The sequence below is a fragment of the Seriola lalandi genome, unplaced genomic scaffold, assembly GCF_002814215.2.
Source record: "Seriola lalandi dorsalis isolate HSWRI2012SDOR001 ecotype SW California unplaced genomic scaffold, Sedor1 jcf7180002054979, whole genome shotgun sequence".
Lineage (NCBI taxonomy): Eukaryota > Metazoa > Chordata > Actinopteri > Carangiformes > Carangidae > Seriola > Seriola lalandi.
In genome coordinates this window covers 968,187-994,472 of record NW_019525529.1, presented here as the reverse complement: position 1 = coordinate 994,472, position 26,286 = coordinate 968,187, and the positions used below count along the sequence as shown (strand labels likewise).

General features: G+C 40.2%; 1 protein-coding gene across 3 annotated transcripts; it reads right to left on the bottom strand.

Moving 5' to 3' along the window:
* Nucleotides 1–6: 6 nt before the first annotated feature.
* Nucleotides 7–26,286, bottom strand: gigyf1a (GRB10 interacting GYF protein 1a). 3 transcript variants are annotated; one of them, XM_023396570.2, is made up of 26 exons: nucleotides 26,018–26,286; nucleotides 21,017–21,653; nucleotides 20,826–20,889; nucleotides 18,502–18,631; nucleotides 18,202–18,297; nucleotides 17,893–18,010; nucleotides 17,196–17,304; nucleotides 16,571–16,770; nucleotides 15,191–15,420; nucleotides 14,927–15,047; nucleotides 14,595–14,780; nucleotides 13,936–14,090; nucleotides 13,589–13,757; nucleotides 13,092–13,393; nucleotides 12,398–12,501; nucleotides 12,120–12,220; nucleotides 11,920–11,993; nucleotides 11,525–11,662; nucleotides 11,054–11,269; nucleotides 10,733–10,950; nucleotides 10,405–10,562; nucleotides 10,046–10,209; nucleotides 8,874–8,918; nucleotides 8,258–8,402; nucleotides 2,654–6,016; nucleotides 7–2,467 (listed from the first exon to the last, which is right to left on the bottom strand). In XM_023396570.2, the coding sequence occupies exons 3-25, from the start codon at nucleotides 20,858–20,860 to the stop codon at nucleotides 5,949–5,951; spliced, it is 3,282 nt and encodes a 1,093-aa protein (XP_023252338.1). In that variant the 5' UTR covers nucleotides 20,861–20,889; nucleotides 21,017–21,653; nucleotides 26,018–26,286; the 3' UTR covers nucleotides 7–2,467; nucleotides 2,654–5,948. The 3 variants fall into 3 exon arrangements, with proteins under 3 accessions (XP_023252338.1, XP_087027310.1, XP_087027311.1); XM_087171184.1 differs by having other exon boundaries at nucleotides 13,170–13,393; XM_087171185.1 differs by having other exon boundaries at nucleotides 13,227–13,393.

Here is a 26,286-nt window from a genome sequence, read left to right as displayed (position 1 = left end):
AGTCAATCACTGCTAAATGCTATTTATTTAGTATTTATTTTGTTCTTCAAACAAACAAAAGCCAAACTATTTACACATCTTTCAGTTGTTCTTTTCCAAAACAGTTTCATTACATGTATGTTGTTATTTTTTAACAACATTCAAAGACTTTTTAAGCAAAGGAGCTGAGCTGACTGGGGTATAACTGCCAATATCTCTTTTAAGTCAATATTGTTGGAACTACAGTTACCAGAGGTACAATTAACCGATGATCAACTTCATACTGTCAGAGGACAGACTGTGACACAAAATTTTCAAAGGCTTACAACCAAACATCCATTTTAACTAATTATAAAAGCTTTTGTAGTTCAGTAAAATAAACTGAAAACAACTACTTTTCACTCTTAAGACAGACTGACTTACCAACAACTAATGCCACACAAGATCAGCTTTTAAAAATGTCAAACACTGGTATATTTAAAGTCATCCACAGAGACTTGATAGCATACTCGTATGTTTAAAGTCAATTTCTCCATTTTGGCAAGTGATTACAACTACTTTAATATAGAAACCATTTAGTATTACGTCAGTATCAATTCAACAGTTATGACATGCTGGAGCCTGCTGTGGCTACCACATTTTACACAGTTAGCTATGGCAGGTAACTGTCCACCAAAACCTCAGCTAATCAAAATGTACAAGTGTATTACAAGTCCAAGCTGATGGTTTTCAATGAATATCAGTTGTCATTTCAATTAAAAACTGCATATTGTTTACTTATCAAAGATACAAAAAAAAAGAAGAAACTACTGGTCGACTAAAAGCATTAATCTCATATCCAGTTAGGTATACATACACTGAACAAGACACTACCCAATTTTGAGGAATTTAGTTTCAGGTAACACACAACTGACTGGTCGAGTCCTTCTCTATTCAGGGCCACCCGAGATGGTCAGCAACACTACCAGGTGCACAGAGACAACAAAAGCCCCCCATGACCCACCTCAAGGTTTAGTGTCAAAACTCACAAATATTACAAATCATGCAAACTTGCTCTAACAGTCACATTTCCTTACACAAGCCCGAGTCGTCATCTCAAAACTGTAAAAAGAACCTAGTAGCTTCCAAAACATTTAAGTCCCCGGAGTGTAAAAAAAAAAAGAAAAAAAAAAAAAGAACAAAACAGCCCCAGTTTGTATCTCAATTTGCAGATGACCTGTCACTCTGGTTCAGTTTTGCCTAGAGCAGTGTATCCAACAACAGTCATCACACAACAAGTCTGTGCCAGTTCTGTGCATCTCACCCTGTCAGCTCAGCTCCAGACAGTACAGACTTCAGCCTGCACTGTTAGCAATAATCTACAAAGAAAAATCTAAACAAATCCACTCTTCATTTTAAGGAAACCAAAAGGGCAACATAAGCCAACCACCAGCAAAAATCAGATTAATCAAAGACTGCTTTGCTGCTCTATTCTGTAGCTAATTAGTAACTTTCATGGTGATCAGATGTACATTTATGAAGTTAAAACAGAACAGACAGTTCTGTGAGCCAACAGAAAACAGTCTTGTTGAAAGCTCCTTCCTTTCTTTAACTTTAGAGGACAGGTAACAAGGTGGTTTCCAATGTAAATTCATCATTCAGAGAACATTTTCAGTTAGCCGTTCAGAACTGAACTATACAATTTAAGGCATGTTGAACAGAGAAATAAAGCAAAAACCCACTATGAGAAAAAAAAAAAAAAAAAAATCAAAACACCCATCTTTTACATTATTTACAGAGCTCAGCATTTATAGTGAAGAGCATTGATGCTTGTGTGTGTCTGTACATGTCTTATGTGATTTGATATTGATGTAGCCCTGTTATGTGTACAGATGCGGTTCCAGAGGAGAGCCAATGTAACTGAGTGTACGTTGCTTTTTGTTGTAAGTGTGCATGTAGTGTCTGCCACTCCTTTGGACTCTAGAATCTATGTGACATGTCGCTACGTGTTTGTATTTTGTCATGTTTCAAAGTCTATTTTTCTGTACAATTCTTTCAGTTCATCCAGTTCCACAGCTGCAGGGATTTCTACTGGCTTAGATGTAATCCAGCCACATCCACCGAAACCCGACCCAGCTCTGTCTCTGACGTCCTAGCAGGAGTCCCGCTGGTTAGAAGACCTCCACGCACCACCCAAGAGTTTCAGGCCGAGGTGGATGATGACATCTGGGCAATTCGTGTCTCTCTATCCTCTTCCTCGCCGGAGAGTGCCTGATCAAATGCCCAGCTTAACGCTTCAAACACAGATGGGATCCATGGTTGAAAAACCTGTAACTTCATCTTGTAACTGTCCAACTGATAATGCCACCGGCCTGCCCAGTCTGAGGTCAAGACAGAAAAGTTTTAGGGTTCAAGTTCAAAAGGACAGGTTTAGGGTTAACTGGTTCATGGGTTGACTGTAGGTTAGATCCTCATTGTAGAGGGCAGCAAATAAAGCACAGCCAGACACCTGTGAGAAGATTTAAAAAAAAAAAAAAAAAAAAAGAGCACAAGACCGTCATCAAACAATCTTCTTTTTTTTTTCTCTCTCTTTCTTAAAAAGTACTGCAAGGTTATCTGGAAGTACATCAAAATGATCAAGTCCTGAATATACAGCAACAACAAGCAAAGAAGAAATCAGGCAAACATCTCTTACCAAATCCAAGGATTTTTGCTCCTGCAGTCATGCTACAGCTCTCGAGGCAGTCACCAGGTTTGGACACGAAGTGGAAGCACCCTTGCCGACAGCTTCTTCTAACCCGTCTGCCTCTTTACTGTGTATGTTGATCAAACACTCTTGGGCGGGGCTTTGTCGCCACTGCAACATCCACTTTGATAATTAACTATCAGTCAGTCTTGTAGACACTGTAGCATGTCGAGCACCTCAGTTCATGTTCAATGTGGTTTTCCCTTCCATCCCCGATTATTTCAGGGTTACTGGCAAACTACGGGAAACTCACAGCAGTTCTATCTCAAACTATTTTCAAAAAAGATTGGTTTTCTTGAAGAACATTCACTCCATATAATCAATGTCTCATGAATTTTCCTTCATCCATTTGCAACTTTTCTTTCTACTCTGAAAGGTAATACAAAAATATGGTTATTTACAGGAGGTGGGAGAAGACGTGCTTCTCGAGTCTCTTTTTTCAGTTTGGGAATATCTTTTCAGTGACTTTGTCAAAGTCGTAGCAATCCTCCTGTTGTAATTGTGCTCCCATCCCCAAAATGGTACCTCACAGCTTGAATGAACAAAAGTGCATAGGTGAGTTGGTGAGGGCAGGGTGTGAGTGCTTATGAGGGTTGAGGTGAAAACAAGTGCACGAACCAGGTGTACTCATATCGCCCTCTCAGTTCCCTCCAGGGTTATGCAGCCCTGCACTCCGTTCTCCACAAAACAGAGCCAATCCTTGATTTTCCCGCCTTCGCTCCATGGTTGATCATCGAGTCTCAGGATCCACAACCGCACACAAAAGGTCCAGTTAGAGGATCTTGTCCATGTTATTGTGATGCCTGCCACTCTTCCTCAAAACAAAACAAAAAAAAAAAACACCACTCAATGTCCATATGGCAGAAGCGCACTTGCAAACCCCACCCGTCTTATCTTAGAACAAAAAAAAAAAAAAAAAAAAAAAAAAATTTCAAACAAACAAAAAAGAAAAAACAAAACTGCACCCACAGATATCCATGTGGTTTGTAAACAACCAAAGCTCCAGTATGGAATAGAAAGAGTCCTTTCTTTGAATTCTTAGTCACTATTTGTACGACCAGGATTGTAGAGGCAGTGTGTTCAACTGTATCCATCCCGAGTTTTTTTTTTTTTTTCTTCTCCACTATGAAAATAAAAAAAAAAATAAAAAGACCTCGCTAAACTCTGAAGCTTTTTTGTATTTTGTTTCCATTTTTGAAATCTTCTGAGGAAAAAATAATATCTGGTATCAGCACGGGTTTCTTGTCATTTTTTTGGAATACATTCAATATTTTCTTAAGAAATAATACACACACTTCACATGGCGATAATGAAACAAAATGAAAAACAAATTAAGGAAAAAAAAATTAAAAACACAACAAAAATAGCAGCCCCAAGTGCTCATTATCTTAGTCCAAATACTTTTTAAACTTTGTATATAATGTATATATTCATATATATTTTTCATTAAAAAAAGAAAACTCGTCATTATCAAATTGCAACAACGAATAAGTAACACAATATGCTAACATTTCATGCACCGTTCTGTGCACTTGCACATTAAGATGCTGTATTTTTTTTTTTTCAGAGTCAGAAACTCGACACCTTTCATTCACAAGTTCGAGAGCTGACAAAAGGCAACGTGATCACACCCCAGGAAAACAGACTGGACTAACCTTCCGATGGATCACCCCTAGACTGAACTAGAAATATTTACGATATAAACTTACATACTTTACATACACTGTGCTGAGCACTGACACACGTCACACTTGCTCTCAAAAAAGAGTTAATGTCTCAATGGCCACGCACCCTATCCAAGTTCTTAGGCACAAATGTGCATTCATACACATACAAAAAAGCACATGTATTCAAAATGAGTACCTGTAGTCTTAACTCATTTCTATGAACAGTAAATGAACATGCACTCTGAAAACACACACACACACATACATACACATACATACATACATACACACACACACACACACACACACACACACACACACACACACACACACACAAAGTCTCATTCAGATGCACACACAGTAATGTCCCTCATGATTTGCCCTGTCTACTAGTCCTCACTGGTCTAGAGACAGCTCCCCGTGGGGAGAAGCAAAGGGAAATGAACTAGTGGTGGTCATCATGTGATGAGCGCAAAAGCTGACATTTACAAATGTATGCATTTCTATTTCGTCTATCTGGGGATGAAGAGCTGGTGAGAGAAAGGATGTGTTGTGCAATTGCCCTCTCTCTCTCTTTCTCTCTCTCATTCATTCACTCTCAAAACATGGAGATCAAGTCCCTGTTTGGAGAAGGGACACATACACACATAAGCTCTCTAAACATGAGAATACAAAATTACCATTTGAACAAAAAAGACAAAAATGGCCTCTTATGTTTCATACATCTTGGTAAGCAACAAATGAAAAAAAAAAAAAAAAAAAAACATTGTGCAGACTGGTATATTACTGACACAAACCAACCATCTCACATCAGTCACTCTCACAGTCATTCGTACACATTCACAAAAAAATATTCACTTCTATAACTAACCCCATTTGTTTGATTTTTTTGTTGTTTTTGTTATTTCTTTTTTAGGCAAGTGCAAATCTTCAAGTTTTTTTATAATCCATTTTTCAATAGCTTTACTTTTTATATAAAGGTAAAAAAATGCTAAACAAGAGAAATATCAACAGTGTTTGTCTTTCGAGAAAGGATTTGCTCTCTGATAAGGTTTCAACTAAAGGTCCCCCTGACTTTGAAAACCTAACAGCCCGACCATTCACCCCACCGACTTTTTCACCGCCCCCTTCCAGTTCCGATGCAAATGCACACAGATGATGTGTATGTACACACACTGTGTGCACACTGATTCCAAACACTCACACATACATACATACACGAAAAAAAAAAAAACTATTCAAATCCCCTCTCAATAAAGTGCATTAGTTCAGTATAAGGTGCTTAATCTTTTGAGTGCCAGAGGATACCCATCTTCCTTTTAACCTCACCCCTCCTCACCCCCTTCTCCCCTGCTCAAGTGATCAACTGGTGCAGCAGGGAGCCCTTTTTTTTCTCTCCAGAGGGAAGGAACGAGTGGCAGGCGCAGATCCAGGCGCCTCCACCCTGCAACTCCCCTCATGCGCGCTCCCTTCCTACCCCCACCCCCGGTTCCCCCAGCAGTGCACATTCGTCATCAGGTTTGTCTGATTAAAAGACAGAAGGCCTCAGGTAGCTATTGCTGCTGCGCTGCGTCACATCAGTAATCCTCCACCATCTCCATCTCATTCAGGCTCAGACACTCGCCCGTGTTGTGGAATGAGTACCCTGCAGGGAGGAGGGGAGGGCAGAGAGAGGAGACGGAGAGAGCAAAGTGAGATCAGAGGAGGATGGGACATGGGGGAGTTTAAAGGGGGCGGGCTTAGACAGTGCAGGCAGGAGACAAATCTGCAATCCAGAAACTATCTGATGGTCTCAATTTAGGAGGAGCCCTTCAGTTCTGGAAAAGTTCAACAGTATTTCTAAATGTTTGAAGAAGCTCTCTGAGACAGAAACCATCACAAAAAAGCAGAAAACTTAGTACACAAATTTAAGCTAAGTAAAGAAAATGTACAGGAAAAGATCAGTATTTTACAATGAAGAATGAGGGGTAATGTGCACATTAAATATTACAAGCTCCATGTATGTACCAATTATCAGATTACGCAATTCCAATACATTCCTGCCAGAACAACTGTCCCCAGGCTTTTTTAAGTGTAAATAACTGGGGAGCTTGTAAAACTCAGTCTGCAGACACTTTTCCCCTCGTTTTTAAATCTGAATAATATGGCTGCATCTAAACCTGTGATTCCAATAGCCAATTTTTTTTTTTTTTTTTTTTTTTTACCTCTATCACATTTGCTTGGCCACCTGCTTCCATCTACCTCAGGGATGAGCCAGATCCCACCTCTGTGTTTATGCTCCACATAGCTCATGGGTACATAAATAAACTTCAGACATAAACCAACCCAATGAGCACATCCTACTCGTCACCTGGAGTGGCAGGGCTCGACAGACAATGTGATCTTCCACTCACATTTGGGACTAAAAATAGATGCAAACTGTAAAATATATTTAGGAGCATGTGTGTAAATAAAAAAATATTACAAAATTCAGACCTAGTAGACTCTTTTTTTGTCAACAAAAGGTTGATAACAAAACAATGTCATGTCACTGCTCCAAACCAATGTGTGAACAAGTGTGCATGTCATTTTCACTGTTTATGCAGTTTAAAGCATAAATCACATAACTATTAAATAATAAGAAATAATTTAACCTGCTAGCTGGTATGCGTCGCCTAGACAGACGTACCCAATAGCTCCACAACTATCAGGCCCATTTAGAAGAGCTTGGTCACTATGGATAGGAATGAGCTCAGAGAATTTATTCCACGTGTCAGTAACATTGTGACTGTTACTATAGCTGAGTAAATTGTGATAAAGACTTTTTTTTTTTCTTCCCTCAACTAGAATTTATTTTAAATTAAACAGTGGATAACACCATGATAACATTGGTCCCATGCACTGGATGCCACTGATTCCATTCAGCAACTTCTTAACTACAACTGTAACAATATAGGTAGAAATACCACCAAGCACATAAATTCTACAAATGTTTTAGTAGGTATGGGGCCAGGTGGACTCTCCATTTTTTTACCTCTTGAAAGGACATCTGGCTACAAACTACTAATGATTTCCACTACAGGAGGCTATGTGCACACAATACAACCCTGAGCCACTTCATTAACGTGTGCATCACCAGATTCTACCATTGTGTGTAAAACTAAATTGTATAATTTTGTCTCCATATTGCCTCTGAATCTCTTTCATGGTATCTAAATTGCTATATTAGGTTGATTCTACTTCGTAGACATTGTAAAAGTTAAATATAAACATATAACATACTATATACAAAGTTCAAAATACAATAAAAGTATTGATGGCAACAAAAGACGAAATTTTTATAAGCAATTATATATTGCACCGCTCTGCTGGACCCGGTACTGGGTCCATTGGGCGAAGAGGTTAAAAACATATGTTTTTTTATTTGGATAAATTAAATAATTTTGGTGGTACATGTCTCCTTCTATCCCTTCATTAAGGAAAAACACATTATTTGATATATTTTCATTGCGCCCCTGAAGTTCTATATGTTCATAAATTTTTCAACTACGGATCACATGTGCTCCTTGGGGGAAAAAAAAGTGAGCGTCAAGCTGAGCGTGTGTAAATAAGTCATCAGGGTGGTGTAATACTTTCTGCTGCTGCTTCAGAAGCCTGTACTTCATCCTTTTTCACCTTTGATCGATTCCATTTGATTCCTGCTGATAATTACATTTTCCGTTTTATCTTGTTTTGTATAAAGTCTAACTTTGATGTGGGATTGTGTAGCTGGTGTTTTTGTTGACAGGTTGTGTTTTGTATAATCTCTGGTCAAGATATTTAAAACAAGCTATTTATAGATTCTGAGCATTTACAGGTGAATCAAATCAAGAAGAAGAATCATTTAATTTATAGTGAGATCACTTACCTAAGATGCTGGGGTCAGAGTGCAGCATCATGGGCTGTTTCTTTTTCATCTTCCCCCCCTGGTTGTCATAGAGACCAGCCTTGCCCATGTGGTTGGCTTGAAACATGGACTGCAGGGTGCTTGGATTCATACCTCGCATTGAGTCCTAAGAGAAGAGGAGAGAAGAGAGGAGAGGAGAGGAATTAGCCAGAATTAGAATTAAACAGATTAATCAACACTACAAAGCCAAAGATAATTGCTGAAATGAAAACTAACTTAATTTTCTTGCCTCATAAGATTTCATATTCCATGCTATAGAGATTAGACTAGGCTTGAAGTAAATTACAAACTGTGACAATGCACCTGAGAGTTAAAAGTAAAATCAACTCAGCCTTGTTTGTCTATTGAACAAAGAACAGCACCTGGCAGCAACAACTGTTTGCTAGTCTGTAGCAGCCTTTAGGTCACATACTATGCAACATTTATTATGTTAGGTATTACTGTTAAAAAACCTGTCAGGTTTGTTGTATATCAGCAGGAAACAACAAACACAAAAACAACAACAACCACTTTCTTCTCCCCACAACTCTAATGCCATCTGTGTTTATGTACAGTATACAGACATATTTGTGTTTACCTGCAGAGGGAAGTTCATGTTCAATCCAGCCACTTCCTTTGATAACTAGGGCAATAAAGAAGAGGAGGGGGGTGAATTCATACAGGTCACACTCAAAGGTTTCTATTTTTGTAACTGTAAGCTAAGTAGTATTTACAATCATGTGCCATTACAGAGTATTACACAACTGTCTCTCATGTCAAATCAACATCCATACATATCACTTCATTCAACACAAAATATAACAGGGACATTCTCTAAATCTGTAAATCAAAATCTACTAAACACGGAGAGTAATCTTGCTTCTGTATTCATTCATTCATTCTTAACTTTCGCACCAGTTTAATAGCTGCCACCATAAACCTTCATTCAATAAAAATAAAAAAAGTCTGTAGCACAAATTAAAATAAGTGACATTAAAAACTTAAAAAAAGAAAAAAGTAACATTTGATACTGTGTACTCAGTAAATGGTGTAATTTTTAGTTTCCAATGAAACCATGAAGGTCAGGTCCAATGAAGATCAGATATTTAGTCACTGCTTTTACAGCAGCCATCAGAAGACATGTTAACTGTCCTTCAGGCTAGATCAACATTAATATGTTTTAGTTTTAAAACCACATGTACACCTGACATCCACACGACTCTGGAGTTTCTGAGCCCATAAAACAGACTTTTGGAAACGTTGCTGGACCCATGTTAGTTTGAAAACTCTGGGGTTGTTTTAGTTTGAACAGGCAAAAACTGAGCGTTTTGGAAATGATTGTCACGACTACTAGTGGTGAATGCAAATGGATAACAAATTAAGTGATGCTGACCTAGTTGTCTTTGCTAGCAGCTGCTGTGCAGTTTACTCCTGAATTTTATAATGTTACAGCTGCCTTTGCCGTTCATATGTATTTTCTGCTACTAACCAACTGCAGAACAGACAATCAGCTTGTTGTTTACACCAGCAAGCACATGCCCAGCCAATGTGAATGTTCATGTGATATGCGTTTTCATGCATTTTAATATGGACAGAGATCATTTTTAATTAAAAAAATTAAAGCGTATTAGTGTGGATGTAGCCTAATACAGAGAAAAGTCGAAGTTTTTCTCTTTTTTAGTTTTGGATTCTGAACTGATGGCAGTGCCTCAACAGGTTGTTTCTGACATTTGCTGTTCTTGACTTAAAACCTTTTGAGCTCAGGCCTACCTGCTGCTGCTGTCTCTGTTGGTTGGCTTTCTGTTTGGCACGTCGCTCCAGAAACTGTTTGGCGAACTCTTTGGCTTCCACTGTGTCCCCAAGGTAGGACCGGATGAAGTCCAGCACTGCATAGGGAGACTCCACCTCCTTCAGGTATGCCACAATTGTGGCAACTAAATAAAGACAGACACAGTTTAAATCTTTAGCAATGCTGCTGTGGGGACAAAGGTTGAGGTTAATTCACGTTATATATATATATATATATACACACACTTAAATACTAACGTGCAACACATAGCAATTCACTATCTAGGTTGAACTTCCCTCACCCTTGACACTGCTAAATACATAAAAGCTGAGCAGCCTACCATCCAGAGAGGAGGAGGAGTTGTTGGCAGAGGTGTTCAGAGCGTGCAGCATCTGTTCACACCAGGTGGTGAAGCCATCCTGAGGCTTCATGCCCTGCAGCAGCTTCAGCAGCTTCTCCTCCTCTTCTGTCCGCTTACGACGCATCATGTACTGATCACTGCAGAGGACATACAGGAATGAAAGCATATTTATTACAGACCAACTGAAAAACATACATTAATTCTGCAATGTTATATGCCTCAGTAGGTATCTACACTATTTTGAGCTTCATTAAGTTTTATTGAGTCATTCAACAGTGCATTTTAGTTTATTCAATCTTATATGTACCTGAGTGACGGGCTGCTGCGGCTGTTTTTCAATCCCATGTTGTTGCTGTTGCCACGCAGGCTGGCCTGGTTCTTCACAGCCTCGTCCCACATGCCCATGCTGCCTGAAGAGCCTCCACTGCCGCTTTTACCCTCCATACCTCCAGGTCCACCCCACATGCCAACACCCTCCACCCACTGCCCTCCCATGGAGGAGCTCCCCATCGACATGCCTGGGTGCTGGAAACAGAGATAAATCAGACTGATTATTATGACCAAAAATACTGGATTTTCGATCAGCATTCCCAACAACATGCTAACATTATCTCTGTATGAAACTCACGCGGTCCCTCTGCTGCTGGGCTCTCTGTTGCTGTTGCTGCTTCAGGAGCCTCTCTGCCTCCTGCTGCATTTCCATCAGAGCCAGAGCCGAGGACTTTCCTGCTTTGGTGAGCCCCGAGGACGGACCCCCACTCCAGCCTGAGCCGCCTGCCCCAGGACCCTGCTGCTGGGGGGCCTGCTGCAGCAACTTCATGATCAATTCCTGCTGCTGACGACACTACAGGAGGATATGAGAGATGTCAACAGTTAATAGCTACAGTCCTTTTATTACTTGGTGAACTGAATTGAAAGCCACTGTGTTCAAGTTAACCTCGCTGATCTAGTTAAAGCAATAAGTCAACACACTATTGTTTCAAAACAGAGGGCTGAGGGTTTTTTTTTTTTTTTTTTAGGGATTTGAGGGTATTATTGGCTGTTATGATTAAATTTAAAGTAAAGGGGAGGATGGAAAAATCTCCTTCCTTCATCTCACCTGCTTGCGTCTGAAGAGCTCCTCCTCCTCCCTCCTCTTCTGCTCCTCCTGTTGCCTCCTCTTCTCTTCCCTCCTCTTACGCTGCTCCTCCTCCTCACGCTTCGCCCTGAGTTCAGCGTCTCGCCTCTCCTGCTGGAGCTAAAGGGGAAACAAACAAAGAGCAACAGTCACACAGGATAACAGGCACAAACTGAGATTACAGTGAGCAGCTAGCAGCGCTTATAATCTCTAATTTTTTTTATATGCAGCAAAAACAGTTGCTTTTACTCGTTTCAGTTGAAATGTTTCTGTTGACAGTGAAATACAATGAAACTGACATGACCAACAATGCAAAATGCTATACATGCTACAAATGCATTGTGTTCATCGCTTGAAACGCTCTCGACTTTACTCACCTTTTGAAGCTGTTCGAGAGTTGGACCCTGAGTAGAAGGATTCATTGTTATGTCCCAAAGACTGGCTTCACCGCCTACAGGGAAATTGAATTGGATTTTTTTTAGCCACACATGATATACTGTCTATTCATGTGTTTTTAATGCATGTGTAAATGCGTGTATACAGTATATGTGTAAGCAGCTGGAGGCTAGAAAAGTACCTGACGGCTGTGAAGCTGAGGTATGCATGTCCCACATGGACCCTGTATCTGGCACTGACATCGATCTGTTCATCGAAGGCATCATACCCTGCTCACTGCACCTGGAAAAAACACACACACACACACACACACACACACACACACACACACACACACAATTCCGACATGAAAATTGAAGTCAAAAAGTTATAATAAAATCAGAAACTAGGACACAAACAAATTAATGTAAACCAGTCCAGACATGTCAGGACAAACCATCACAAGCCCCATAGGCCCACCTGTTAATGAGCTGGAATAGCTGCTGCTGTTGGAGCTGCTGATAAAGAGCTGCTGCTGCTGCCAGCTCCTGTTGCTTTTTCAGGCGCTCCTGGTCCAGGTTTCCCTGAAAAAGGAGAGAGAGGGAGAGAGAGAGATCACCAGTCAGTACAATGCATCTTCAAACTCAGGACACCAAAGACAGTTATCACATAAATAGTGGGCCAAGTCACAGAAAGCACTGCTTGAGGTTTTTACAATGGCATTTATACAGTGGGACTTTTGGACCCCACTGATACCACCATTTACCAACATGGGATTATCCTTTCTTTTTAACCACAGACTTGTCAGACTAGTCTGGGTTTCCACATTAGGAAAAAGAGTATCAGGGAAACAGGGGTACCTGACCATACTTGTAGTGTTATGTATGGTATGGAGCCTGCCCTGTTCTTCTCCACCAATTTGAAGCTTACATGCAGCCAGTGATTATAACTGGAGGGCATTGTAAAATGTCATTTGATGACTGAGGTTAGATTATTGAATCTTCCCCACTGCACAGACTATAAGAAGGTAATCCAGAAATGAAGTGTAACACAATTAAAATGACAGAAGCATGTTTTGTTTTGTGGGGTTAATTTCAGAAACTCTGAAATAAAAAACCCCTCATGTGACTTCAACTTTATTTGAATTAATTTGTATTAATTAATTTTCTATTACCATAACCTGTCTATCAATCTTCCCTCTCCTCTGCATCCTCCCCTCCCCATCCTCTACGTTGGCTGAGCTCTGACTCACAGTCCCGGCGGGCCCCCGGTTGGGCTGCGGGCGCTGCGTTGGTGGTGGCTGTCTCACCAGCAGGGGCGGCGGGGAGGGCCCTGGGGCGAAGGGCACACGGCCCCACATCTTGATGACATCCCCCAGGGGCTGAAAGCCCTCGTCACAGCCCCGCTTCACCAGCAGGGTCATGGTGAAGTAGCCAGCCTGGAACCACTCGCACATTTCCACTGTGGTGAAGGGACCTGGGAGTGGGTGGCAGAGACAGAGATGAGTTTACAATGCAAACCCTGTGGTAATGTGCCTGACTTTATGTACCTCATTTAAATGTTTCCAGACAATTTACTGCTGTGATCCAGTGAAGCAATATTCATATGTGTTCAAGTGGCTGTAAATCCCCCCCCCCCCCCCCAAAAAAAAAGTAAAGTGTGTGAATGTACCCTGGATCTCTCCCTGTGGGTCCTTGTAGAACCACTTCATGGCCGCCTCATGAGACAGCGGCAGAGCGGCTGCCGTGTTCCTGCTCTCCTGCTGCTGCTGCAGAGCCTGAGTGAAACACTCCTCCTCCAAAGAAGTGTCCTGCAGTGATGCCACCATCTTCTCTGCCTCCTACACAAACACACATATACACAGACTCAATGTATATTCAACGTAATGACCCAAGAATATCATGTAAAAAAAATAAATCAGTAGAAGAGATTGTTCAGCTGTGTTAAATGCAGTTTTCATTATGATTAAATAATATTTCTGAGACAGTTGCTTGAAATGTGCCTCCTGTTGTTCCTACCTGCTGCAGGTGCTTCATGCCTTCATCGTCCTCGATGTCTCCTCCAGATGGAGGGAGGAGAGAAGCAGTAGAGGAAGGGGGTGGGGGAGGCAGACTGGAAGAAGTGGCGGCGCTGGGGCTCAGCTGGGGCTTGGAGCCCCCTGTCGGAGCCATGTCTGACACGAAAACAACACCAAGAACAAACATTAGTTAAACAATGGGTCCTATTTTTAGTATTTCTATTAATGGTATGGTGATGTTGGATATGGGGGGGGGGGGGGGGTAAAGCCACCTACTGGCTCTGTATTTGATACAGAAGGAACAGCGGGTTCAGTAAACAAGATATTAAATGACTGGGGCTAAACATATTGTATATCAAACTAAAATATCCATGTGGCTGAATTTCCTCTCTCTGACACACACACACACGCACATACACAGTACTGAGACGAAAAAGGCTGAAAATAAGAGCTTACAAACTCTAAAGTAACAGAATCAGTCCAGTCAGACTCAAGTATATGTACAATAAATATAGCCCAGATAAAACTGAAATTGCCTACATTTATTAAAAACATACATAAGCGATACATGATACTGCTGCGGACCAAATCTTTGTGTCAGTAGCACTTAAAACTACATTCAGCACAGGAAAGTAGAGGGAGATTTGGAACTAGACATACCTTCACTTGGCGTGCTGTTGGCCTTCACAGGGAGACTGTTGCTCAGATGAGCGCTATCCACCACCGGGCCTGCATTGCTGGGCTGGGGCTCCAGGCATGGAGGGGTACAGTGTGTCGGAGGAGAAGAGGAAGGTGATGCTGGCTTTGCCTCACCATCAACCACAGCAGAGCTGGTGTCTTTACTCTCTGTGAGGTGACAGGAAAGAAAAAAATTTTTAATAAATGGCAAAAGTTGTTTTTAATCACTCCTGGGCTGGTGACAAACTAAGTATAACTGTATGGAACAAGCTGCAAACACATTCTAAATCAAATAAAGAAAAATGTTTCCTCACCTTTATCTTTGTCTCCATCAGCACTGTTCCTCTCGATGTCAGCGAAGCTCTCCTCCTCTTCCTCCTCCTCTATCCCCTTAAACTCCAACTCCTCCTCCAGGATTGTCTCCTTGCCACTCTTCTAAAACAGGAAGACATGGGGAACTTGAGAACAGGGGACTTAACGAGAGCATGTTAAATCATATCGAGAGGCTGCATATATAACTTCCACTTCTCCTTCTAACAGAGTTTCTATAAAGAAATAAATAAACAAACAGTACACACCTTCATAGGCATGAAAGCTCCAGAGGAGTCAAACGTGCCCATCTCCCCGTCTTCCTCATCTGTACACCACTCAGGCAGGCCGTCCCTATCGTCCTCTAGTCCTTCACTGCCTGCACGCCGGCGGCCACCACCGTGACCTTCCGAGTCTCGGAAGTCAAAATCAAACTTCCTCCGGCGACTCTCGCCTGGAGCGCCGTGGTCCCGCCAGCCTGCTGAGCGAGGACCACCATCTGACAAAGAGAAGACATTGACTACCGTCAGTGAAGATACTATGAAAAGCAATAATCAGGAGTCATCAAAAATATGTTTCAGCCAAAACCCTGCTGAGAAATCACTTCACTGCCACTAGATGTCAGTATATCCACTGTTTAAATCAGACCTGCTCACACATTGTTTAATGGAACAGAGTGTAACCAGTGTAATGTAGTAATACAAATCACTGCTACTCAGGCCATTTTAATATTTAAAACCATTATCAGCTTTCACCATGTATGGTGTTATAAGGACCACTCTAACCTAAATATGAACCAAATTTAATTATACTTATTTCAGTTGTCACTGCCTTTATACTTCTTTAAAACCTAGCTGAATACAAAACAGGACAGTTTACAGGGATTGTGTATTAGCTGGTGCACTCCACGTCTAATGTAGTAATGTATGCTTTTACTGAAAAGACATTATATTGTATTATTATACATATGAATCATATCAGTCACCTGAAGCTGTACAATGCAAAAGAAGAGAATTTCAATTTCAAGTTCAATTTCCATTTTTATAGTATGGGCAAGCTGTTTGAGAATACATTATAAGTAGATATATTAATATTTAATGTAAGACATTTAAGTCAATAAGTAAAAAGCCTATAAAAGTTAAAACGTTGTGTTGTTTCATATTACTGCAATTTTCTGACTTCTGAATCCTAATTTCAAAGACTTTAAAAAAAAAATGTTTTAATTTTTTTATCCAATTAAGTGAAATAAAATAAAATCATAGCATTAGAACATCACAAAGAATGTACAGGATGGACCATTATTATGTAGTATTCAATGTTGATTGAATCATCTGTGTTGAGTAACATGTTACAGGAATTTCCAGTTTAGCAGAAGTTCAGCTTAAATGTACTCTCTTCTGAAAGCACAAACACTCTAAAATTAGCTGCAGATTGAAGCCTCCAGTGTAATGAACCGATTCTAAGCTGCAGCTAAACTAAGGTAACAGCTACAGTCCCTTCACACTGGTGAATAAAATCATATTTAAAAAAAAGGTGTGCAGAGTGCCCACCACCCATTTTAAAAGTGAACTTAAATCATGAGGCCTTTGCTCTTTTTGTACAGCTTTCATTTTCAACACAAACAAGAGTTTGAGGCAGTACTATCATACCATCCCTGCGGGGTCCAGCGAGTCTCCAGTTGCTGCCCGGCTCCCCCTCATCCTCCTCCTGCTCCTCCCGGAGGGTGCGCCAGTTATCACTGTCAGCCCTTGTGTACTCCTTCCTCCCTGGACCCCCGGGACCTGCAGCCTCTTCAAAGCCAGGACGCACCACCTCCCGCCGCAGCGGCTTCTCAAATCGACGCTCACCCCTGAGGAAAGGAGGGAAATGGATAGAAATTACATCATTTAAGTGATAAACAGAGGAAAACAAGCCCCAAACATTAACTAGTTTATGTCCAGCTAAAATTTGCATCTTGCCATGGCAGATAGCAATTCATGCATTTTATCCAGGTCCATGAAAAAAAATAAAATGAAAAAAACTTAAGAGAGAAATACAACAGATACTTAAGTTCAGATAAGAGAGGACGCCTGCAAACTGAGAAATTACAGCATGAGAGCAAAAACCTACAAAAATACCAGAGCAGATTATGAAGTTTATTGCACTGGATGACAGCTCCTCTCAGCAGTGATGATACACCCTTTTACTACAGTGCACCTGGAGCCATGATTTATTTGACCTTGCCCACCCTTGTAAGGACACTTGTTGAGGTTTGGTTATAAGGGTTTTTCTTACCTGTCATCCCAGCTCTGGCTGCGGTGTATCTCTCGGACGCTGCGGCCGAAACCCGCCTCCACATCTTCAATACTTCTTTGGTAGAATCCACCTTCACCACGACCTCGTCCTGATTATTTACACGGAGAGAAGAGGGTGCTTATATTTCAGCGTCATCTTTTTTAAATAATTTAACACTTTAATGACCTTATATCCCCCTCAAGCTGCAGACAGGCACTCACACCAACACATGTACACAAATTATGAAACCCACACAGTATCATTATTCTCAGTTGTTTCCCTTGGCTGTCTTGAACCGGACGGCTCATGTTTACGTTGGCTATTCATATGCATGAGGCAATGTGTGTGTGCACAAGGTGAGTTCATAAGCTCAGTGGTTTTAGCCAGGTGTGGCTGCACAAAAGGAGGACTATTTAGACAGGCCAAGAGGAAGTGTGTTGCATCAAGATGGTGGAAGGGGGAAATAAACACTTGAGTGGTTGGCTTGAATAAACTGTTTTACTTTCCCTGGATAACAGCCATTGTAGTTTCAGCCAAGGGTTAGGGGCACCATTTCTGTTGCTGTTGGATTCATGTTAGTTTCAGCTCAAGAGGTTTCGGATTTATCATAAGTGCACTTGGGCTGAATAAGTGCTGTTCTTTATATGTTACGGTTTCTCTTAATGGTTTTATGAGACTTTTTTTCTTTAGTTTTTACCTCGACCGCCTCGTGTGGCCCCTCGTCCTCGGACCACTCCAGCCGGGGCAGCCCCACCCGCCCCTTTTCCCATGAGCCTCAGCACCGCCACACTGTTCACAGACATGGAGAAGTTCCTCTGCGGAGAGAGAATGGAAAGAGCAAAAGGGAGGAATGTGAGGCATGTGAGCTCACAGCCACATTTGTCAACCAACAGAACAGCTCGCTCTCGAGTTGAGGTTGTATCACAGTGAAATACCACATGACGGGCTGAAACAGTTCTATATTAGCAGGTATAGCTGTATTTGTGAGTGTGTGTTTACAGCATACCTGCTCCTCCTCAGTGAGAGGCACCAGTGCCAGTGGCTGCATGGGCTCATCTTGCAGAATAGCAGCAAACTCCTTATCCTGCATGTCCTCTGGGACCTAAAAACAGCAATAATAGGAACTTAAGAAGACAAGAACACCTTTAAACTTTTACCATGACTGACCTACAAACAGGTTCTCAGTTTTGAGGACAGGAAAGTAAATTGAGGTTTAAAATAATAATCATGCTAGCTTTTAGAAAATGCTTGTTCACTTTCTGTGACTCTTTAATCCTGAGAGAAATTCAGTAGTTTTCCCACTAACCTTGTTGTCTTTGATATAAAGTGCTAACATCTCCTCTCGGCCGTAGCGGTACTCGGCCAGCTTGTACTTTGGCATGGCGGGGGAAGGAGGGGGGGACGTCACACTCCCCCCACTGGACAGTGCACGGAGCCTGTGTGAGAAAGAATGCAGTCTTTAAGAATTAGGATAATATTTCTTGCATGAATCTCAGACAGACCACAGGACATCTCAGTGCTGGATTTGAAAAGAAGGACTTGGGTGAAATGTTTAGAGACAGCTAATTCATATAAATATTTAACAGTATCAACACATGAAAAATAGCCACATGTTTGCAGAACTTTTTCCTGACTACTGACTTAAGCTGACATATATTGTAGAAATACCACTTATAAATAACTGTAAATTCCCCTGCTGGCACATAGCACAGAAAAAGCGAGAGCGCGATTGTGTAACCATGATAGAATTCCTTTTAATCTGAATTGGAGAAAAAATATCTAATAGCATCCATCTTGCAGCAGGGAAAAAAGAATTTACTAAATGTTCTGTAACAAATCACCCATCCTCCTACGCAGGTCCTCCTGAATACACTTGGCTCAACACAGATGATATATTAGCTTTCCAATCTCAAGATTTCATTTTAAAAAGCTATTACTAGCAGGCCAGCTTCCAAGGCCTGTTGTTTAACAATGGCTCCATTCACATGCCTCTACAAAGTGTGTCATTGACTCTCAGCTCCACATCAAAACCATATGTAACTCAGAGATGTGGAGGTGGGGTGTAGGGTGTAAAAGGTAAAGGAAAGCATCACGAAAGCCCAGTTGCTAGCATGTGGCATAACAAATAGGATAGAAATAAGTGGAGCAGCGACTAATATGCATAATAAGAGGAGAGCTGAAGAAACATGCCAGTGGGTGGGGTACGAAGAAATATTTTTGCATATTTGTATCCACTTCACTTGTAGCCAAATTTAGCTTCCTTCCCTCATAGGACAAAGCACAAAATCTAAAGGATCGTCAACACACTGAAATCTATACATTCATGATCCTGTGTCAGAGTCTCGAAGATCAAAGGCTGATCTAATAAATTTTACATAAATCTAAATGAGTGGCAGATTGTTTTCACTGAGTTCCATCATGATGACTAACGTACTCTACTGCCAACAAAACCTCAAATGGTCTAAATAATTTTGTAACGCTAACAGGCTTTAAAGGACTTGTAAACATGCTGGCCAGACAGCTGTTTGTGGTGAGCACATGCACTGGCCGCTCTATAGCTATATTAAAAGGGCACAAGGATAAAAGTGGCCTGGTAGGGCCATTGAGAGGAAAGCAGCTGCAGATGTGTAAAGAGAGAAATATTCTGCGAGGCTGGCACTGCACCAAGAATGCACACAGCAGTCACAGGCTGTTAGAGATGGAGAGCTGCCCCCCCCCCATTAATCGCTACACAAACATTCACTGAGGAGGAGGTGAAACAGCAGAGAGACAGAGATGGACAGGACACCACTATGACAAAATCTACATTCTGACAGTTTTGTTATAGTTGGTGATTACAAAAGTCTAAAAACTACAACTGAAAACAATAATTTACATATACCAACCCACTGAACTCAAGAATATTACTGTAACTTTCATTCAGATAGTTATAGTAATTTGCTGATACACATTTCATCCCTTTTGTTTGGCCCTTTTAAAGGCAACAATGCTGGTTGGTCTCTTAGTCCAGAAAAAAATATGCAAAGATTATAATCATAACTAATTAATCTGCTCATGATTTATGTCAGTTAATGGTTGTGTTTTCAAGATGAGGGAGAAAAAATAGAAAAATGTTTCCTTGAGTCCAGTCTTCAAATAACTTATTGTCAAACCAACAGTGAAAAACCAAAGATATTCAATTCACTATCATAACACAAAGAGACCCAGCAAGTCCTCACATTTGAAAAGCAAAGATTTCAGATTTTATTGCACATGAAAATAGTTGCAAACTAAGTCTCTGTCAAATGACTGATTAACTAATCTTTTCAGCTCTAATCTCCACAAATATGGGCAATTTTTCCATGGTATTTGGTACAAAAAGGTAACTCAAAAATTCATTTAAAAGTTACATAAAATTCACAGTGAATACTGTAGTTGTCAGGGGCTCAATGAAAAGCCAGGACTTATCCTCTGACTTCTCCTTCAGTGGCCAGGTCAAAAATGTCTAGGTTTAAGCCAAAAATGTATGTAGACCATACATGACGTTGTGAGAGCAATCACAAGTGTTTTCTCCAGGAATTGCTTCTCTATGTATTCAGTAGTATTTTAAAACCATATTGAAATAACGTACAAAAAAATCATATAAGTTACCATTCTGGGCCGAAGTTAAGAGTCTCAGCAGTCATATTCCTCACGTCCACACAGAACTGAGTATCTGAGGAGAAAAATAAAATAGTTATTAGTTTAAAAAAAACAAACAAAAAAAACAAAAAACAAACAAACTTGTAAATACTTGTAGAAATGTATATGCAGAGGAATAAATATGCCCACAAAAGCCTTACCCTGTCCAGATGATCGGAGCAGGCTGGACTGGGTTGGACCAGGCTAGAGCTGGCTGGGTTTAGTTAGGCTTAGGTGACTAGAAGGCTGAGTGGTGTTTAAGCTGTGGTCACAGAGCTCCCCAAACACACAGACACAAAGAGAATAGCTGCCAGTTTCAGGTGCTTGAGGAATACCAGGTTATCAGGTCCAAACTAGGTAAGGAAGGGGGTTTGACAATAGTTTGGAGAATGGAAGCTCCTGCTACTCACAGCCGAAAAAGGTTGTTAAACATAAAAAAAGAAACAAAAAGAACCTTGGAAATTAATGATGGAACAAAATAAAAACACTCTTGCTAGTAATAATGTTTTCTTTCTTTTTTTGTCTTTTTTTCTTTTTTTGTTTTTACAGCAGTTATATCTCACATTAAAGTTAAAAATATGAACTGATTCATCAAAAAAGGTAACGCAGGAACGAAATAACAGCCAAAACAATGAATCAGGCTGCTGGAACAGCTGCCAAGAGCAGACGCGACTCGCACTCCTCTTCTCCTTTCTCTCTCTCCCTCCGTGCCTTTTTTCTTTCGCTCCAACTGAAATGTGGATTGACGGACACCCTCCAGGTAACTCCTTTATTTCCTGTCCTCCTCCCTTTGCACCACTGGAAAAAAAAAAACACAGGGAAAAACACAAACAAAGCGTTTGAGAGATGGGACCAGAGAAATCAGACAAATCAAAGAAAGATGGAAAGAATAATGTTAGAAGTGGACACCTAATAAATTAGCTGCTGGTAAGATGCATTTTCACAGCTTGGCAGTCTGGCTCTGCTGTTACAGGAAAGGAAATGTAATTTGATTTTGTGATGTGTAGCCTTGACATACTATTTTCGAGGCAGCGTGCCTTGGACTCACTGAAAGGTACTGGACCAATTTGATCAATCTGTTACAGCACACTGAGCTGGGAGAAAACGACTGTCGTATTCCTTCGGTGAACAAATGAAACGGCAAACTATTTCTAGTTTAGTGCTCCATCATGGGCCAATGTTTCTGCTGCTCACAGGAGATTTTCCATCCAGAAATGTAGGGAGTCTATTTCAGTGATGTTGGGAACCAGCTGCTTCTAAATGCATGCAGCTGGATGGGGATAGTTCCTGAAAATGCCATGGAAACTAAACCAATAACCAGGGAACTAGTTTTCAACAGTTAATGCCGATACATGCATACAGTGCCCCTATGATATGAATATCACATCCTTATGTTCATACATTTTGAATAACTTTTTTTGCTAATGTCATGATACATGACAACACATCACTTCAAGTACAGTTAATAGTAAGTGTCACATCAATGTCTTTGATGGATAATTGTGGTCATGTTTAACGGAAACTTTTTACTTTCCTCTTGAACTGAGCACTGCTTTCTAAGGCACAAGCCCCAGGCCAACACTTTCTCGACTAGCTGAATGCTAGAAGTGATTTAATGCTGTCAGGGCAGGGGATATGCCATCATATGCAACAACACTGACACTATGTTACTCAGGCAGTATCTAGCATTAGCTTATGCTGTTTTTCAGCAATAGTCTGCTCATGGGGGAAAAAAACCCAGTTTTTAGCCTTTTTATGTTACAATCTGGACTTATGTGGATGGTATTCTAATCAAAGGACAAAATAGCAGGCAAGGGTGTAAAATCTTAATTAAAAATACCCTTTATCAAACTAAATCTTAAGATTGTTTTTTTTCTTTGTTCTTAAGCAAGTTATTTTGCATGAAATAACCTTCAACAGCAATCTGACACTATAAATTCAACACAAGATAGTCTAAATTATAAGTAAACCATAAAACTAGCAAACTAAGCATATGCTCAGATGTATATGAGCTTAACTGTCTTTGTCCTTAGGATTAATGTAAAGATATCAAGGGACCATATATTCTGGAGACTTAAATAACACGTTGCCAGCAGATTTTATGAGCTGTACCCAATTACAATCACTGTGAGTTAATTAAATATCCCATTACTTAGACACGGTGATACACAATATGAGATGATAGAAAATTGTTTATAGTGATTCTGTCATAGCTTTCTCTGGCTGTTTTAACCCACTGTGTGCAGCTTTGTAAATTAGCAGAATTCCTTAGGGATAAATTAGACTTGTGGGATTTTTTGCATCAGTTGGTTGACATACCTCGATTCAAGTAGAAATAGAAGATTTTATTCATATCGTCTATCTCTACCACGAGTGTTAGACATAGGCATAAAGTCAAAGCCTGTTCAGAGTTGTACTTTTTGAATGCTTACAAAATAATTTTAGACTTCTAAAAGAAACTCTTTGAAATCCTAACCGAACAGAGGCTAGTTACATGAGAAGGGCGGGACTTTAGGTTATTGTAACTAATGCTTTGGCACCACCGTGTGGCACCGAGTTAAACTGCAAAATATGAATTTCTATTGACGCACTTATTACACACTATTTCAATTTTAAGAAATGCAAATATCAGTATATAGTTAATTTTATCCACGTTTCTATTTTCAAGGATTACATAACTTTCCTGACTACAAATGTGCTGATTCTGATCCTCCCTGCCGCTGCGTCATGGAAGGCCCTAGTGCTTCCATGTCAGCTGAACAGCATTTTTAATTTAATTCAGCTTTTTAATTATGCAGACTTATGTCATGTTTATGCATCTGATGCTTGAAGTCAGTGGCAAAAACAAGCTACAACTTATTCATTGGCCTTAGTAAAGCTAATTACTTTAACTAAAAGAAATGGCATTCAGCTCCTGTATCCGACTAGCGATGACTCAAACTACATTGATCAAACCAACAACAAATACATAATTTCCAATGATTCAAGTCACTCAGATGTGAGCTGTTAAAAATGGCATCTAATGTCAACAATGTCAAAAGGCCAAAAAAATACTAAGACATATTTTGTCCACATTGCCCAAGCTTACAACACAGTACCACACTACAGTTAGCGGTCTCTTATGATGCATATCAACAGTTGCTGTTTAATATTGACTGTTTTACTCAAATTTTTTTTTTTATACTTTTTTTTTTTTTTTTTGCATTGCTCACACAACCCTGTGTACTGAAATGGAAAGCCCTCTGCTATATTTGCAGTGTTGTAGGGTCATTGTTTCCATTTAACATTTTAAAATCGAGAGATCAGAAATGAATAAAAACAAAAACATTCTTGTCTTTCAAAATTGTCAATGTTGATATATCATCCTCTACTTTGGTTTTCCTTGTCTTTTCTCTTTGTTGTCTCAACATAACTAAGAAATAATGGTTATTCATACATTTATATGCAACTTCAACCCTTTTGTGCATGGGATATAAATGCTTTGATGATGCTTTATGACAAAACTGTTTTGTGTTTGCTTTAAATACCTTTTATTGATAACGTGGATTTTGTGCCGTTATCTGCAAATACTTAAAACTTCTGCAACTCATTATGCCTCAGTGTGATTAGTGAACACTAAGTAATTACAAAACATCAAGTATGCTATGATTGCAATACTGTACTTAAACAGTCTACCTTCTAAGCAGCTCAAAGGACATTCAATAGCACAACTAATAATACTGCAACATACACATATTTAAGACAACTGAAAACTGGATGCTGACAGATCCAATTTACATCAAACTGCAGTGTGGGTATACATTTTTAACTTTCCTTCTGGGTTAATCAGCTGTAGATGAAGTTGTTTGTGTGTGCCCTGAAAGTATTTTAACCTCTACGGTAACTTAAATGACACAATACAATGGTTGTGATGGTAAACTGGGAAAATAAGGCCATAGTTGAAGAAGAGATTATCACATTGCAACCAGTTTGATACACTCCTTAAAGCTACAGATGAGAATGTCTCATACAAATCTGTGAATTATCTTCTGCTGGTAATCATATTGAAAGTAATGGTAAATTACTGAGCATTGTGACTTTAAACGTGTGCTTCTTGCAATTATTTATCAGTTTAAATGGCGCAAAGTAAGAGAACACTGGGATCAATTTATAGCACACATCATTGGAAATCATGCAAATAACAGTGAGATCTCGTCAAATCCCAGCAATGGAATAAAACAATTTAACAAACTACAATAATTAAGAATATAAAGGTTTATACTAAACATCTTTAGCTCGCTTACATTTATCTTGGCTTTAAATTATTTAGCTACTTAATTTCAGGCAACAACAGGCAAAGAATTAACATATTTAATGTCTGCCAACTTTGCACTGAGAAAACTGAAGCAAGGTCACAAGGAATAACGCTGCTTGCAAAAACTGATATGTATTGTACACCTGAATATTTGCGAATGTAGTGCATTTCAAAACGTGGCGGGACAACGGGATTTCAGGCTGCGGGATAGCAGACTGTAAAGCTACGTTAAATCTGACTTTACACACAAACCAGTTAGCAACTTTCACAAACTAAGCAATGCTAATTGTTTGGTCGTGAAGGAAGCTAACATATAGACAAATAGCTACAGTTGACGTTAGCTACCGCCAGTGGTTGCGAACTACATTAACGCATACATTGTCCAAATTTCAAGCTAATTAGCGCAAATCCATTTGTTGAAAAAGAAAGATAAATCAACTGTTACAAGAGTATTTGACCCACAATATCAAATTTCTGTTGCATAACAGAGATGGGTTAGCTAGCGTGCTACCTAACCTAGCACAAGGTATGCGTTGATCGTAAAGGCCTTGGCTTGTAGGTTCAAATGACACCAGATATGATGGCGGAGGGGGCGGAGTGTTGGGATCAGACTCCCCGGCCTGCTCCGCCAATGTGCGAACGACCACCTCCACTTCGCTGTCGGTGTTAAGCTATGGCTATTGCGATGTAAACAAGACTAACACAATGACAGAAACAATCGCAGTTTAGCTGTAAAACAACTAAGTGAAAATGCGTTTCTCGCGGCAGGTAAAACCAAACATCCGAGCTGCACGAGCCGAGGTTAGCTCGTTAGCTCACGTTAGCCAGCTAGCTAAAAGACAAGCTGCAAAGAGGAACCATGGCTTACCTTCACTGTTTATAGCTACCAGACTGGTTGTCTGCACGGCGTGTCTACAGCCAATATATCGTTTGCATTGGTCTCTCTAAACACTGTAAACGTATTCATTCGACAGAATCGTACTTTCAGAAAGTCGTGCTCTGTATTCTATTTATTATTTTTCCCTCTCCTCCAACGGTCGCTGCTGCGTATCAGTATGTGTCTGCTGGCTCCCAGTCGCTGCTCTTCTTGTTGTTTGTGTTTCGGAAACATGGCCGTCCGTGTGACACCACGTGACT